Source organism: Rhodamnia argentea, chromosome 6 (genome assembly GCF_020921035.1).
Source record: "Rhodamnia argentea isolate NSW1041297 chromosome 6, ASM2092103v1, whole genome shotgun sequence".
NCBI classification, from domain to species: domain Eukaryota; kingdom Viridiplantae; phylum Streptophyta; class Magnoliopsida; order Myrtales; family Myrtaceae; genus Rhodamnia; species Rhodamnia argentea.
Genome location: NC_063155.1, coordinates 27,576,044 through 27,592,486, shown reverse-complemented (window position 1 = coordinate 27,592,486; position 16,443 = coordinate 27,576,044). Strand labels below are relative to the sequence as shown.

Below are 16,443 nucleotides of genomic sequence, written 5' to 3'. Positions count from 1 at the left end.
ACTGTCAGGAGAGACAACCTATGTAGGTCAGTTTCTCAATGTAGTTGTGGTCAACAAGAGAGGAAAACATGAACGCAAAGTCAACATCCCCATGATGCATTGTGACTTTGGGGTTCTCCAACTTACAATCAGACAATTCGACCATATTCAAGAACCATATAACAAGTACAAAAATCAAAAGACAGCCCCAATCCAAGAATGGGTGATAAATAAAACAACAAAAAGATGGTTTCCCTATGGAACTATGCGGGTTGGCTTACTCCCTCTTTAGTTCCTTGGGGGTTTCTAGAGCGAGATGGGACTGCAAAAGCTTTTCATCTGGAAGTAATGCTCGTAGCAAAAATCCACGAACACCCTCGTAACTAGCAAATGTAATAACGGCGGATGGAATAGTCCTCAGTAAACTTGTAAAAAAGCCTCGATAAAACCCAGGTACACCCTCGTGCCGATACACTTTCTTGACACAATCAATGACTCCCGCATACCGATCCCTACCTCCTTGTCCCTGCTCTTGCAACTTGGAGCGTACCACCTGAAAAGACAAAGTTCTAGTCAGTTGCTTGTGCACACAAGCACAAGCAAATATGTGAAAGTTACAACTCTCCTGTCCAGAAAAGAGAAAATACCTCATGTGGATACGTCACGATGGAGGCAGCGAGCTTAGATACTATGGTGGCAAATATTACGTTTACCGGACCAGGTTGATCGACAGCTTCATCATCTTTTCTCGCTATGTAACATTTGATCATCTCATATGCTGGAATCTGAATTGCAACATGGCTTACTCCTACCAATGACGGGAGAGTGCCTCTGTTCCAAGGAAGTAGGGAGGAAAATGCCAATAGTTAAATGAAACATTCCTCGTAGAATGTCTGGACTATTTCCAAGCAGTAGCAAAAACTGACCTATACAAACCACGGAGACCCTCCTCACGTGCGATCCTGATTAAAGCAGAAGGTACGCTTCCATATGGAACCACTTCTGGCCTAATACCCTGTGTCTGCAATAAAAAGGGCAACTAAATGTCATAAGTGAAGTCTTGCTGTGGTGCAATTCTGTTGACGTCTGAAAATCTCATCATCGAGGAAGCTGGCAAAGGCAGAATAACCACTGACGTCAAAGGCCAACAAAAGATTCTTAGAAAAAGTCCCGATTATGTGAGATAAAGTCTAAACTCACCTTTCTTCTTTCTTATCTAGGCCCTTTATCAATCCTCGTGTGAATCGGTATAAAGCAAAGCTCCGGACTCTATTGAATTGAGAAAGATTCCTACTAGTCTCCCCTTCTCAATGCTTGGTCCTATGCTACTGCTTCTAATTCACCAAATTAGCCCCTTCGACGCTTTATTAGAGGAGTATTGATCCCGAGAAATTCCTTCCAAGGAACTGATTGACCTAACCTAAGACTTAAGGCCATTCTTCAGTGCCAGTGGTGTGAGGCAGTGAGTTCGACTCGAGACCAAGACTCCTTACAACTCGCACCAATAGCGGCACTGAGCAGCCGGAGATTGATTGAGCAGCCCCTATCTCCATGCCTACCTATTCGTGCTCCTAGCTCGATCGGAGGTCAAAAGTGTGGTCTGGCGAAAAAACAGGAGTCGTCCATATCAAGTGATACGTGAATTGCTCCGTAGTGCTTCGCCGCTACCATAGCTGGTGGAAATAGCTTAATGGTAGAGCATAGCCTTGCCAAGGCTGAGGTTGAGGGTTCAAGTCCCTCCTTCCGCTCCTGACTTTGTCGTTTAGTGGTAATGAGTGGAGTGCATAAGCACCTTTAGAGATAGGGACTCTACCCTAGAGCACCTTGTATAGGGTTCCAAACCTATCCCCGTAATAAGTGGAAAGGGGCAAGCCAAAACCTACTCCTAACAAGTTGCTGAACTTACTTGGAGTCTGGTTCTTACAACCCATAAAGGATTCGTAGTGATTGCTTGGGCAGCTCCAGCACCCACAGCAGCTATCATGTTGGTACCGGTGCTTACTTGATCGCCATTATCAACTGCATCCAAAGACATTAAGCGCTTTATAAGATCAAAGGACCAAGTATACATGAATCGATTTGGTTTCCAACATATATAATCCTCAAAATGCTGATGAATGTAGTCAAACAAAAGCTTATATCTAGATCTGTTGTTCCGTAAATGATACTGTGATAACCAACCATGGGAATGGACTAGACCCTTAAGTCTCTCGTAAACCATGAAGTAGACCTGCATACAAATGAGCATTCTGTTAACATACGCATATACGATATCCAGAATCCAAACGTGATTCCTTTGGCTGCCTAATCAGCATTTGATAGATGAAAGTTTGAAATTATAATCAGATGATAACCAGGTTGGGAGCTGCTGGCGAGAAAATAAGCATAACAAAGTTCTTATCGACAATAGCATCAGATGCAATCTAATTTTCTTTCACAGACTGAAACTGAAAATTCCAATCAATAGAAGAAAAAAGTAGTAATACTCACAGCCCAGTTCGGAATAAGAGCCAGAATTGTTGGGGAGAGACCACGGTACAGTCCCTTCAGGCCTTCCTTCTTTATTATGGTCTGTAGGCTTGTGATTATAACGCTTCCTGCGTGTAAATCGAAAATGACCGAACAGCAACATATGATATTAGACAGAACTACTAAAAACGTTGTAGAGATAGGTAAACCGAAAAACCGTTACCTGTGAGAGTATTGAGGCATTCTCAAGGTCTACATGTTGCAAGAATACCCAGATAAACAGTTGAAGATCGATGGCGGAAGGATATGTGCTTATTAGGTTGACCGAAAAGACCAACTTGAAAATTTTCAGATGCCAATTCTTGCAACATGTCGACCTTGAGAATGCCTCAGTACTTTCATGAGTAAATCTTGGACGTCTTTTCTCCCTCTTTTCCTGGTACTATTACTTGTGATTACTCAGAAAACGGCACCTCTTATTTCTTCTCACATCATTCAAAATAACTAAATCTTCCTGAATGTGTGAAGCTCATACTGGAGCAATTCCATCAAAGGATTCAAGCAGCTGATTCCACCAGTGGAAAAAAAGGCCTGGTCGTTAATCTCTCTTTCTATACATCAACCATAGGAAAAAATTATCCAAAAAGTTCTAAATCTATTGCACTTGGGCCAATTTAATCATAAACATTTCATTTTTGCCAATTCAGTCCTAAATATTTTTTGTATTTTTTCAATTAAGTCCATTCGGCTAGTTTTAGCTGAAAATCGCTGAAGTGGATGCAGACCATCTTACGTGGCACGGTCGATGCTCATGTGAATAATTTTTTTATAAACTTTTTTTAAATGATTTTTTTTTTTTTTTTTTTTTTTTGTTTTTTTTTTATCTCGGCCCTCGCCGGTCAAGAGCGAGGATTGTTGCCCTCACCAGACTTGGTAGGAAAAAAAAAAGGAAAGAAAGAAAAAGAAAAAGACATTGAAAAGATAATTTTAAAAAAAATTATAAAAAATCGTTCATGTCATCGTTGACCGTCTGACGTGACACCATCAAAATCCACGTAAGTGATTTTGCTAAATTAGCCAGATAGATTCAATTGGCAGAATTGAAGAGTTTGGGACTAAATCAGGCAATTAGGATTTTTTGGGACAATTTTCCCAAAGCCAAAGTCACGGCCATTCTAATTTCACTATGGAAGACAATTATCAGTCATAAACTATTTTCAATTGTGCAATCGCGAAGTCAACCAGTTGTTGAGAGGCTGGCATGAAGAAGATGACCAAAAAAAAATTCCCATCAAGTTATGATTTGATTCATCCAAATAAAAGAATCCAAAAGATCGAATCTTGGAGAAACCTTTTTGTACATACTAGAATCACAATGTCCGTACATCTTCCAAGAAAGATCATACCTTTGTGACCAGAGGGAACCCCATCGACCTGTAGCCTCGTCCTGACAACATCCAAGGGATGAACAAAGGGGGCCACAAAAACACCTGCAACTCATATCGACAACCACTCACAGTCTTTGCTTGCAGCGTCCATAGCACCATTGCTGCGGAACCAATGAAGCTAAGAAATTTCGAAGTTTGATAAGCGCACCTGCAGCCGCACCAGCAACACTATTGCAGAAGACATCTCGAGCGCTGCCGCCGCTGGCGGCGACCTGTGAAGCTCCGCTCATCCTCAGGCTCCGCCTTTTCAGAAGAATCCCGACAGTTTCAAGGAACTCAGATCGAATCGCAATGCAGATCTGCCTGTGAACTTGGCTGAACGAATTCGATTAGTCCGTACATATAGTAAGAATATAGAGATGGGGTATCTGCGGAATGGAAAAGTCCTCCGATGCGTCAACTAATAAACCTGTTTATATATCATCTCGCATTAAAAAATGTTAGTTAGTTGGCGGGAGGACTTAGACTTTTCCTCACGCGCTAAACCCTTCAAGCAAGTCTTCTCCGAATTTTCCCTCTCATTCTGTCTTCCTGAGTGCGTTTATGACACATGTGGAATAGTCAAATCCGTACAGCCACGTTTATCGGGTACATCTGCGATGCATTTTCGCTTCAACTTCCTTGAAATCGTCCGGATTCTTCTGAGGATGACCGAAGCTTCGCACAGCACTGATGGCGGTAGCACTCGGAGATTTCTTCTGCCATGCCGGTGCCGGGGTAGCTGCAGGTTCGCTTATCAGTTTCAAATGGCTATTTCTGCATACTTGTTGATGGCCCTTTTCGATGGTAACCAGTGGTTCTGGTTTTCGTAGCTGGGGTTGGGAGCGGTTGTTAATATGATTCGCAGGTGCTATTGCATCCATCTTTGTTTTCCAATGGATGTTATCAAGACGAGACTACAGGTCCCTGGCGTTCCCACTGCCACTATTGTACAAGGGCAGATGCTGTTTTCTTTGTGAAATGTAGTTGTAGAGTTCACACTGGAACCTCAACCTCTTGGCAAGGAGGGCATTGCCCTACCATTAAGCAATTTCCTCCTGCTAATCGGGGGGAGGGAGTACGGCTATTGTATGGAAATTGGAAGCTTCCGTTCAAATTTTGAGCTATCGATGGTTTTGCGAGTTTTGTTTCTGTAGGTGCAATTTCTTTCAATTTGCTGCATAGTGCATATGCAAATTCTTTTACTAAATCCATGTATGAAGATTTAGATTTGACTGCATGACCTAAAACAGACAGAAAGACAAGTTAAGACAAATAATAGGAATTCACAAGAAGTTTAGATGGACAACTTTAGTGTGTGGAAGCCATGAGCGGATTTTCCCGGTAGTAATCGGTCTTCTCAACAACTTTAGTTCGAAGGACCTGTCGAGATATGACTGACATTATTAGGAATACCCTGGAAAGCCCAAAGTCTGCAACTTTGACACCAAAATGCTTGTTGATAATAGGGTTATTATTTGTCATATCGCGGTGGATAACGTCAGAAGCATTGGAGTTACGCGAATGCGGTGGTGGTCTCTGGCGGTGCTCACATGGGCAGCCCGGGGACCAAAGTGAGGTTTGCTTTTATTATGCTGTGGATATGATCAGCCACAGTGCCATTGGAGACATACTCAGAGACGAGTAGGAAGTTCATGGCTGTGATTGACCGGATGTGCAACCGCAAAGGCAGATGAGGCTTCTGTGGTGCAAGCGGGTAAGGATCACTACTTCGTCCGTGAAGTGCTTCACCCTCCGGTCGAAGCTCATGGCTGTGACGGGATGTGCAACCGCCAGGTTTTGTTGCGGGGTTAAAATCCTAAGGATTGTACACTACACAACCATGAATGACTTTTGTCAATCTCTATTAAAATCACCCAATACGTTTCTTGCTCATGTTGTTGCCCCACGCATGCAGCAATCGATGAAGGCACAAAAATATGAAGAGTGGAGCTGCTCCACAGTAAATCAGTAGTGCCTACAAATAGACATCTCGGTCATGTTCAAAAATCCTAAAACAAATACAAAAATCAAAAGACAGCCCCAGCCCAACAATGGGTGATAAATAAAACAAACAAACGATCATTACTTTATTCACCTCCGCATTTAAATTAAGCACTACACGTCTTTGTAAACATAAATTTTTTTTTTTATCAAAATCAGAAAATGGAATACATCAGAAAATCTAATTGACTTATGCTGTTAGCTGCTCTTTCTTTCCCTATGGAACTATGTGGGCTGGGTTACGTGAGTGGGCCTGCGATTGTTGAGAGACTCCACTATTTATGCCCTCTTTAGTTCCTTGGGTTTTTGGTTGGCTATGGCACTGCGAATGTTTTTGGTCTGGAGGTAATACTTGTTCCAAAAATCTATGTATCATCTCGTAACTGGTAAATGTAATGACAGCGGACGGAGTAGTCCTCAGTAAATTTGTAGCACAGCCTCGATAAAACCCTGGAATACCCTCCTTCCGAAACACTTTCTTTACACAATCAACAACTCCTGCGTACCGAACCTTAGCTCCATGTCCCTGCTCTTGCAACCGGGAACGTATCACCTGAATAGACAAAGTTCCAATCAGTTCCTTGTGCACACAAACATAAGCAAATAGGTGAAAGTTACACGCGATGCTTTCACTCAAGAACTATGAAACAATAACTCTCCGGTCCAGAAAAGAAAAATACCTCATGTGGATAAGTCATGACGGAGGCAGAGAGCTTAGATATTGAGGAGGCAATTGCTACACTTCCAGGACTAAGTCGATCGACAGTCGTATTATCTGGAAACAAATTACAGACAAAAAGCCATAACTGTATCAAAATAACAAAAATACAAAAACAAAATTCACACGCACCCACTTAGAACAAGCAGATACCTCTCTTCGCTATGTAACATTTGATCTTCTCGTATGCTGGAAACTGAATTGCAACATGGCTTATTCCTACTAATGATGGGAGAATGCCACTGTACCAAACGAAGAAGGGGGGAAACACCAATAGTAAATGAAATATTCCTCATAGAATGTCTAGACTATTCCAATCAGTAGGAAAAACTGACCTATACAAACCACGGAGACCTTCCTCAAGTGCAATCCGCCTTAAAGCAGAAGGTACGCTTCCGTATGGAACCACGTCTGGCCTCATACCCTGTGTCTACAATAAGAAAGGCAACTAATGTCGCAAGTGAAGTCTAAAAGGATAATCCTTAACACTTTTACTTTGCTAGCAGTGACCTGCAGCTAAAATTAAAAGAGAATAGAATTTATCTTGTGAAGCTAGAATTTTAAATGCAAGGATCACAGAGGATTTATGCCCATTCCAAATAAGCTGTGGGACTTTAGATGGAGAACAAAAATATGAAGTCAGTACTCCCAGTAACATCTAATCTTTCTAATTGAATTTATTTTATTTTTTTGCAACTTTTACCAAACATAAGCAACACAGATGAATTCATTTGGATAAATTATATCACGACTTCTGGGGCTAGTTTCTGAAGTAACCCAAGCCAAGCGACCACGTCGAATCTGAGATATCAAGAATAACTGAAGCTTGGTGTGGTGCAATTCTTTTGTAGTCTGAAACTCTCATCATAGAGGAAACTCACAAAGGCAGTATAACCACTGACCAACTTACTTGGAGTCTGGTTTTTACAACCCACAAAGGATTTGTAGTGATTGCTGTGGCAACTCCAGCACCCGCAGCAGCTATCATGTTGGCACCCGTGCTTACTTGATTGCCATTATCATCTGCATCCAAAGACATCAAATGCTGTATAAGATCGAAGGACAAAGTATACATCAATCAAGTTCATTACAACATATATAATCCCCAAATGCTGACAAAATATATCCAATGAAAAGCTTAGATCTAGAAGATCTGCTGTTCAGTAAATGATTCTGTGAATACTAACCATGTGAATGGACTAGCCCCTTAAGTTTCTCGTAAACTGTGAAGTAGACCTACATATAGATGAGCATTCTGTCATTTAAAAAAGCATATAAAGCAAACACATGATATCTCGCATGCATCGCGCAATGTGTGACAAAATCATTTTAACTTGTAACAATCAGCCACTTGCAAAGATCCAGCATTATCTAAGATGATAGAAGGAACATCTCAGATTAACTAATGAGATGTAAAATTGACCGCAGCAGAATTTTCTTACATGGCAATTCAGTATTCCTGAACTGTAAAGTTCCTTATCTGCTGAATTCAGTTTTATTCACTAAATTGTGTGTACAACATGCACATATAAGATATGTAGAATCCAAAAAAAGTTCCTTATCTAGCAGCTAAGAAATTAGCACTGTAGATATATTCCCCAGCCACCAATAGCTTTAATTCACGCAAGGAACGAATAGTTTCCTCACTCCACATATGCTGTTGTTTAGAGACCATGTCCCAGCTTACTTCCACCATGAAATTGATTATGAAGCATTAACTGCAAGAACTTTTACAGAGCACCCTTTTCTTTTGGTGCTTACTAGATGTCCATATAAGTAAAAGGTGAAGAACGGTATTAGTTAACAGCAGCGGTGTAAAAGCTAACAAGAGGTGGTCACTGGTCACTGACCAGCACTGCCACCTTATCTCCACCAACAGATGATGAGATACGTGGTTGCCTAATCAGATGATAACGAGGTTGGCAGCTATTAGCTAGAAAATCAGAACAACAAATATTTCCTCTTTCATCTGATCCAATCTAATATCTTTCGCAGACTAAAATTGACAAGTCTAGTCAATAGAAGAAAAAGTAGTGACACTCACAGCCCAGTTCGGAAGAAGAGCCAGAATTGTTGGTGAGAGACCGCGGTACAGTCCCTTCACACCTTCCTGCTTTACTATGTTCTGTAGGCTTGTGATTATAATGCTTCCTGCGTGTAAATGGGAAAGAGATGGAACAGCAACATACAATATTAGACAGAACCACTAAAAACTTGAAGAGATAGGTAAACCCAAAAACTGTTTCAGGAGCACTGATTGCTTTTCTGAGTAATCATAAGGACTAGTTCCAGAAAGCAAGCAATCAAGAGATGTACAAAATATAACCATAAGAATTTTGAGGCGTTCTCAAGGCCAATATGTTGCAAGAATACACAAGATAAACAGTTGAAGATCAATGGTAGAAGGACATGTGCTTATTAAGTTGGAAGAAAAGACGAGCCTGGAAATTTTCAGATGCCATTCATTCAATTAGTTGCATAATACTAGGTTGACCATACTCTAGTATTAGTATGACAATCTCTTTCCTTTTCCATTTACCAGCTCATGCTTTCCGAACAGTTACCATCTTTAACCACTGAAATCTACTATTTCACTTAGTTCCTCCGATAAGTAATAGTTATTGTCCTTTTGCCTATCAGGGAACTTGAAAAATGTTACTTTTTACACATCACACCCGTCAGGTTTAAAACCCAACAAATTCACACCTCACAAGGTTGGAGAAATCTACCTATGAAACAGATACTAAACTTTACAGGAAAGTAAAATGAAATGAATTGCCACCTCTTCTTTCTCTCGCATCTTTCAAATCCACTAAAACTTACTGAATGTGTGATACTAATCCTAGAGCAACTCCATCAAAGAATTCAAGTAGCTGATTCCACCCAGTGGAAAAAGGCCTGGCTGTAACTATTTCTACACATCATCCAAAGTCAGGGCCATTCTAATTTCACTATTTGAAGACAATCCATTTAGGATTAGGAATAGGCATAATCGGACCCGCTTTTTAAATATCTCTCCTTATTTGGGATCCTATTCAACTCTTTTAGCTTCTATTGAATCGATAAATGGGTTTGATGTCCATCTTTTTGGTTCGATATAAATATTAATATTTATAAGGCATCCTCCAGATAATTCAAATCGAACAATTGGATGTGATCATTATCTTGCAATTCATTCAAACAGGCGAGCCACTAATTGATGTGATCATTATCTTGCAATCAGTTACAAAATATTTCAATCGGGCAACCAGAGACTTTGAATCAACTAGTTGTTGAGAAAACTTCACTGCCATAAAAAATGATAAATTAAGGAAAATACTTATACACTACATCAAGGGTTCATAATCCAATTAGAAGTAGACTGTCCTAGCAAATATAGCACTCTTGATCCTAGGTGAAAGAGCTTAACAAAAATTCTAAATTCTTCTCAGACTCTGCTGTCCTCAATGAAAGATCTGAACAAAATTTCTAAAGAATAGTCCTGCATAGAGCCTATTCTTTGTTGATTGGGTTGGCAATAGGAGAAGTTCACAAACAACCATTGAAAAAAGGATAATAGGGAAGACTCTAACCCAATATTCAACAAACAAAGCACCTAGAAGAAAACCGTCAGCCCTAGGCTTGATTCTGTTAAAGACAGAATTGTATCTCATCATTTCAAAGCACATCATCAGAATTTAGCAAACAGAGGGCTGACCCTAGGTTCTTGACATAGGCAAGGTGCACATACATACGCAAAGGGACTGTAACAAAATGGATTAGAAAGAGCTTTGGTACAATTTGATTGCTAGTTGGCTCTACTTGAACTCTTTAGGCACATTCCACTTGTATTTTTTTGTTTGATAGGTGACACCACCTTAACCATGTAACCACCCAGTGGTGCTACTCAACTACACCAGAAAAGTTGAGACTGTATTGAAATGTATTTGTAGACTTGAGAGAGCCCAGTGAGCTGTTTGCTAAAAATATTTCAAATTCCTAATACAGGGTAAGATTCTTCAATAGGTATACTCTGGCCGAAGCACTGGCCCACAATTACCACTGATGTAATTAAGCACAGAATGAACAGAATTTCCCTGAGAGATCTATGTAATAAATTGAAGTACTGAATGCAGGCAAAACAATCATCTGACCACGCATTCATTAACTAACTCTTTAACATGCGACATATTTAAGCGTTAAATGTCCATACTGGAGCTTAATTAATGAATTTGTATATCATGTACACTATACAACAAATTGCAAAAATTTACACCTAGAGAAACAAAACTCATAAAGCTATCAATAGTTTAAAATTTGGACGGCAGCTTTTAATTTCCATACTATGGCTGCATTCCCTCCCCCAGTAGATGCAGGAAATAGCCTAATGGCAGAGCATAGCCTTCCTTACCAAGAGGTTGATGTTCAAGCGTGAACTATACCACATTTCAAACCCCCCGCCCTCCCCAAAAAAAAAAAAAAAAAAGAGCATCTTCCCTTCACAAGCTCAAACAAACCCCACCTCAATCTTCATCACCAAAGCGCGAAAAAAGTTCATTCTCATCAAGAAGCAACTACATATTCCAAGAAAATCGTACCTTTATGACCAGACGGAATGCCATGGACCTGTAGTCTCGTCTTGATAACATCCAAGGGACAAACAAAGGTGGCCGCAATAGCTCCTGCAAGTCAAATTAACAACCAATTCACAAACCAGCTACAAAAACAGAACCACGAGCTCCCAAACAAATCATCAATCAACAAGCACGCAAAAATCAAGCCATTCGACTAAAATGCCCCAATCTTCCTTGCAGCATCCACATCACCAGAAATGAAGATTGCCAGTAGCATCGCAAGACCGTCACTGCCGAAACAACGAAACCATATATATATCCGGAGCCGACAATCTTACCTGCAGCTGCCCCGGCACCAGCGTGGCAGAGGAAATCTCGAGTGGAACGGGCATCGGCGGCGCGCGAAGCGCCGGTCATCCTCAAGCTCCGCCTTCAGAAGAATCCAGACGATTTCAAGAACTTGAAGCCAAATTGCATCGCAGATCTGCCTACAAGCTTGGCCGTAAGGGTTCGATTACTCCACATATATAACAAGAAGCACGCACAGAGAGACGGGGAAAGATAGAGGGAAATTTTGGGGGAAAACTTGTTTGAAGGGTTTGTCAGGTTTGATTCGGTCTTATGGCAGAGAATGGCAAGACTCCCTTTTGAACGGAGAGAGGAAAACGAGAATTCGATTGACGAAGGACGCGTCGCGTTTCGGCAACTACGAAGAAGTAGAAGAGGAAGAAGGAATCGATGAGGATCGGTGCGGAAAAAGGAAGAATTTTTGGGGGTGGCGTGACTCTGTATTTATTGAGACGTTGCAGTCCAGGAGAATCTAAGCAAAAGGTTAACAGAGCTTTCGCGTTTATCTCGTTTTCTGACCAGCAATGACCAGCCAATTTCGCTCCCCGTTCTTTTCTAAGATAAGCACAGAAATTGGAGCCTTGTTCTTTGAATAAAGTCACCAGCGTCAAAGTTTTGAAGTAAAACTCACTCTAATTCGGTTGTGGTTATTCGCATCGCACGGCATTATCATCGACTCGATTTTCAATGTTGCGCGTCGTTTCATCTTATATCGTCTCGATGGTTGATTATCGCAGGTCTTGCTTTATGATTGTTGGGGTCTCTGTCTCTTTCGGTTTCATTGAGTATCGGATAAATTGACCTGTAAAAATTTGAGAGTCGTTCAGAATTCAGTTGAGTTTTCCATGTATTTGGTGAATTATTTGAATAGTAATGAAGATATTTATCTCTTATAAGTCACTAGATATTTTGTCGACTGAGTGAAGAAAACTTGAGGACGTGTGCCTTTTTTTTTTTTTTTTTTTTGAATTTTTTGATGTCTTAGTTTAAGGGATTTGAGTGTTAGTGATCAAGTCGTGTGGTGAAGATCTTTTTTTTTTTTTTGGCTATGTTGATTAGAAGGGGATTATCTGGATGACTATTACGGAAGTAAGAGGGGATGTGTTTACTTAGATTTGAATGGGATGCTAATATTGGAGATTAACTAAGGTTTGAATTTGATGTTCGAATACTTGTGGATGGAAGGAGATGAAAAGCAAAGGGCGTTCGGATTTTGGATATCTGTGGTCCGAGGAGATATATCTGTGACGCGAATTTTGTAATTCTTACTGCAATTATTCGCGGTTAAAAAGGAGATTTTTAGGAGAGTTTTGCGGATTGATCTGTTTCTCCCTCAGGAGTTGCCTACATTGCTCGTGGGATTAAGACTAAGAGAGGAGTCCCGATTGAGAAATTATGCAAAAATGGCTCTCCTTCGCTTCTGTTTATGTCCGTGTTTATAAAGTGAAAAGGTTGTTTAACTCATTGATATGGTACATAAATTAGGGGGGTAAAAATCAAAAATCCTAAACTATGCCCACAGCCTAATACCCTAAAAAACCTCCAACTATAGCTATTGTCCCAATTTTACCTTTTCCCTCATAAAAAATATCCAACTTTAAGTGCAATCCCAATTCTACCCTAAATTGTTTTTGTCCCATAAAAAACCCCAACTTTAGGTTCAATCCCAATTCTATCCTAACTTTTTTTGTCTCATAAAAAAACCTCAACTTTAGGTTCAATACCGATTCTATCCTAAACTTTTTTTTTTGTCTCATAAAAATCCGAGCTTTAAGTCTAGTTTCAATTTTTCTCTAATTTTTTTTATCTCATAAAAGATAATCAACTTTTACTTAGGTCTTAACTCTGCCTCCATTACCCCGCCGTCAAAATCACCCTTAGTGATCTTGCCCGATCTCTCATACTTGGGAATGTTCCGTCTCTTGAAGTCGAAGAGTCACGCTCGGGATGCTCGAACAGCTCATGCTTGGGAGTTTTTCATTTATTGATTTTCAATGAGAAAGTTTGGATGGAGAGCTAGTGGGGGAAAATTTATGACTCAAGTAAAAGTTTGATTCTTTATGAGACTATAAAAATTTTAAGGTTAATTTGGGAGTAAGCCGTAAAATCGGGACAATACATAAAGTTGGGAGTTTTTCACACGACAAAAATAAGTTTGTGATAGAATTGAAATACGATCTAAAGTTGTGGATTTTTTATGAGATAAAAAAAAATTAGGATAGAATTGAGACTACACATAAAGTTTGAGATTTTTTAGAGACAATAGGCATAATTAGAGATTTGTTAAGGTACTAGGCTCTATTGTGACACATTTATCGCAAACTTTTTTTTGTAGCACTAATAACCCAAACTTGTATTCATGTGACACATTTACGCTAAATTTGTACCAATGTGACATATTTACCCCAAACTTTTTATTGTGACATAAAAAATCTCAAACTTGTATCGTGTAACATATTTATCTCAAAAATTAGGATGAATATGTCACATGCCTATAAGTTTAAAGTTTTTGGTACCACAAAAATATAATTAGAGGTAAATATGTCAAGCGGTTATAAGTTTGAGGTTTTTTATTTCAAAAAAAAGCTTGGAGCGAATGTGTCCTATGGGTATAAATTTGGATTTTTGCTATTGCAAAAATAAGTTTAAGGTAAAAGTGTCATAGAGGGCATAGTTTAGAGTTTTTTGTGACTTTTTCCTTATAAGTTATTATTATCAAGAAAAATATCGTTTGAATTATTGTATTATTTTAAGGAAGCCTGGCACATCATCGGTCAAGGTGTCATTTCTGCTGTTTCTGATTTTTCTCAGTTCATCAGTGTTGCTTGGTGCTGTGAATTCTACTGTTGTTACCCTGGTTCCAAAAGGTACTAATCTCTCTAGAATGGGTGACTTTAGACCCATTTGTTGTTGCAATGTCATGTAAAAACGTGTCACCACCATCCTGGCGAAGAGGTTGAAAGGGTTATTCCATCATTGTAACAGTCTAAAGCAAACAGCTTTCACAAGTGGTAGCAGAATTCTGGACAATGTTTTATTGGCCTGTGAACTTGTCCGTAACCATAACTAGGCCTTTAATTCAGTAAACTGGAGCTTCTTGAACAATATTTCCAAGGCTATTGATGCTCCTCCTCAGTTTATTCAAGCATGTGTTACTGATCCGCGCTTTGCCATCAACGTTAATGGGAAATTGGCAGGTTAAACTTTTGGCAAAAAGGAAAGGTGATCTTATGCCACCTTATCTCTTTGTTTGGCCACTGAAATCCTTTCTAAACTGTAACATGCTGCTGCAGACGGAGGGGGCGTCAAGCTTCATCCATTACGTAAGAATACCCACCTTACAAATTCAGGACTTGCTGATTTGCTTCTTTTTTCTGAGTGGCGATAAGCATTCTTTGGAGGCTAATATTTGACAGGTTTAACATTCTCGCTGGGGTTGAAGTTAAAGTCCAGATAAAACTGTCATCTTCACTGCTGTTATCTCTGATTAATTACAGCTCATTTTGAGGGCGGTTGTTCTTCCGTGAGGTACTTTGCGGGGCTTTTAGTGTCAGGAAAGCTTCAGTTCATGATTGTCAGCCTTTATTGATAAGATCTCTGGCAAATTCAACCTGTGGACTCCTAGAATCCCATCGTGTGCTGCTCGGCTCCAGCTTAATAGTACTGCTATTCAAAGCATCGCCAATTGTTGGTGCAATGTCTCCATTCTTCCAATGAACGTCATCAAGAATATTGAGCCGAAGATTGTGGTTTTACTCTGGAAAGGTGATCATTGCCTAGATATTATCTGCTTGCCTAAGAAAGCGGGAAGATTAAGCTCTAAGAGATTAGAATGGTAGAATAAAGCTTGTATTTTTGCGGTGCTTATGGCTGATATTTGCACGAGCATGGTCTCAGCAACCTATCTTAACTTATGTTAAAAAAAAAAAATGACACAACAGAAAGAAATTATCCAGTTGGTCCTAAATCAACTATACGGACATTCCACATTAACTACTTTCGACGCAAATTGGCTAAATTTGTTGGGGTGTGGTTCATACTCCCAACGACAGGAAAGCATGTGGATCCGCCTGACACCAAAAGGCTTTTATGATTTAAGCTCATAATTTTTCATTAGTAATTTAGGCTTAGACTCATAAATAGTTACTGTTATATATACTTTTTTTCCCTTGAGAGGTACGAGGCACTAATTATAGTAGAATCTCTGCTGGATGTAGATCTAGTTTAAGGGTAAATCATGATAAAATCTCGTCTCTCAATTTTTCTTTTTCGTTTTTTGAGTTTTGTTGTGATTGTGCGCCGAATCCTAACAAAATTTACTACATTCGAATTTCGCGCTAAGGTTTAGGACTAAATTTGCAAAATTAAAAATGTTGAAAAGGAATTTATATATTAAGTTTATGACTGATTGGATAATTTTCTCCGACAAAATAGAGTGTCCGACGCTTTGGGGAATACCCACTATCGAATTTGCTTTCATCAACTAAGGTCCATGTTGTCGTATGATATGAGATGCATGAATAAGGATGTTCTTTTTATCTTATGATATGATTAATTGGCATTCAATATAGCAAAAGCATAAACAAACGGGTTGCAAACGCAACAAAAATATATGCAATGAAAGTGGGGAAAATTACAACAAAAAAAAAAAGTAAACTTATTGCAATCATACCAATTCAATCCTAAATTTCGACAAAAAAACAATTTTAAACATTTCATTTTTCCCAATTAAGTTATAAATCTTTTGTATTTGTGTCAATTTAGTCAATTTAACCAACTTTGGCCTACCGAGGCCGACACGGACGCCGGCCGGCGCCGACATTGAAATTTAATTTTAATATTTTTCATTTTATTTATTTATTTATTCTTTTTTCTTTCTTCTTCTTCCTCTTCCTCTTCCTCTTCCTCCTCTAACCGGTTGTCGGACTAGCCTGAGGTGAGGGCC

The 16,443-nt window shown here is 39.5% G+C and overlaps 1 protein-coding gene and 1 non-coding gene across 4 annotated transcripts; one reads left to right on the top strand and one right to left on the bottom strand.

Moving 5' to 3' along the window:
• Nucleotides 1-75: 75 nt before the first annotated feature.
• LOC115726409 (nicotinamide adenine dinucleotide transporter 1, chloroplastic-like) lies at nt 76-12,047 on the bottom strand. Of its 3 annotated transcripts, XM_030656267.2 has the most exons (9): nt 11,489-12,047; nt 11,175-11,258; nt 8,642-8,748; nt 7,785-7,833; nt 7,508-7,620; nt 6,933-7,027; nt 6,751-6,839; nt 6,560-6,654; nt 5,851-6,432 (listed from the first exon to the last, which is right to left on the bottom strand). In XM_030656267.2, the coding sequence occupies exons 1-9, from the start codon at nt 11,565-11,567 to the stop codon at nt 6,097-6,099; spliced, it is 1,047 nt and encodes a 348-aa protein (XP_030512127.1). In that variant the 5' UTR covers nt 11,568-12,047; the 3' UTR covers nt 5,851-6,096. The 3 variants fall into 3 exon arrangements, with proteins under 3 accessions (XP_030512110.1, XP_030512104.1, XP_030512127.1); XM_030656250.2 differs by lacking the exons at nt 5,851-6,432; nt 6,560-6,654; nt 6,751-6,839; ... (4 more) ...; nt 11,175-11,258; nt 11,489-12,047 and adding exons at nt 76-532; nt 627-810; nt 906-1,000; ... (3 more) ...; nt 3,855-3,938; nt 4,045-4,532; XM_030656244.2 differs by lacking the exons at nt 5,851-6,432; nt 6,560-6,654; nt 6,751-6,839; ... (4 more) ...; nt 11,175-11,258; nt 11,489-12,047 and adding exons at nt 76-532; nt 627-810; nt 906-1,000; ... (2 more) ...; nt 3,855-3,938; nt 4,045-4,532.
• TRNAG-GCC lies at nt 1,656-1,727 on the top strand. The gene has a single exon. It is a non-coding gene; the product is annotated as a tRNA-Gly (tRNA).
• Nucleotides 12,048-16,443: the final 4,396 nt, after the last annotated feature.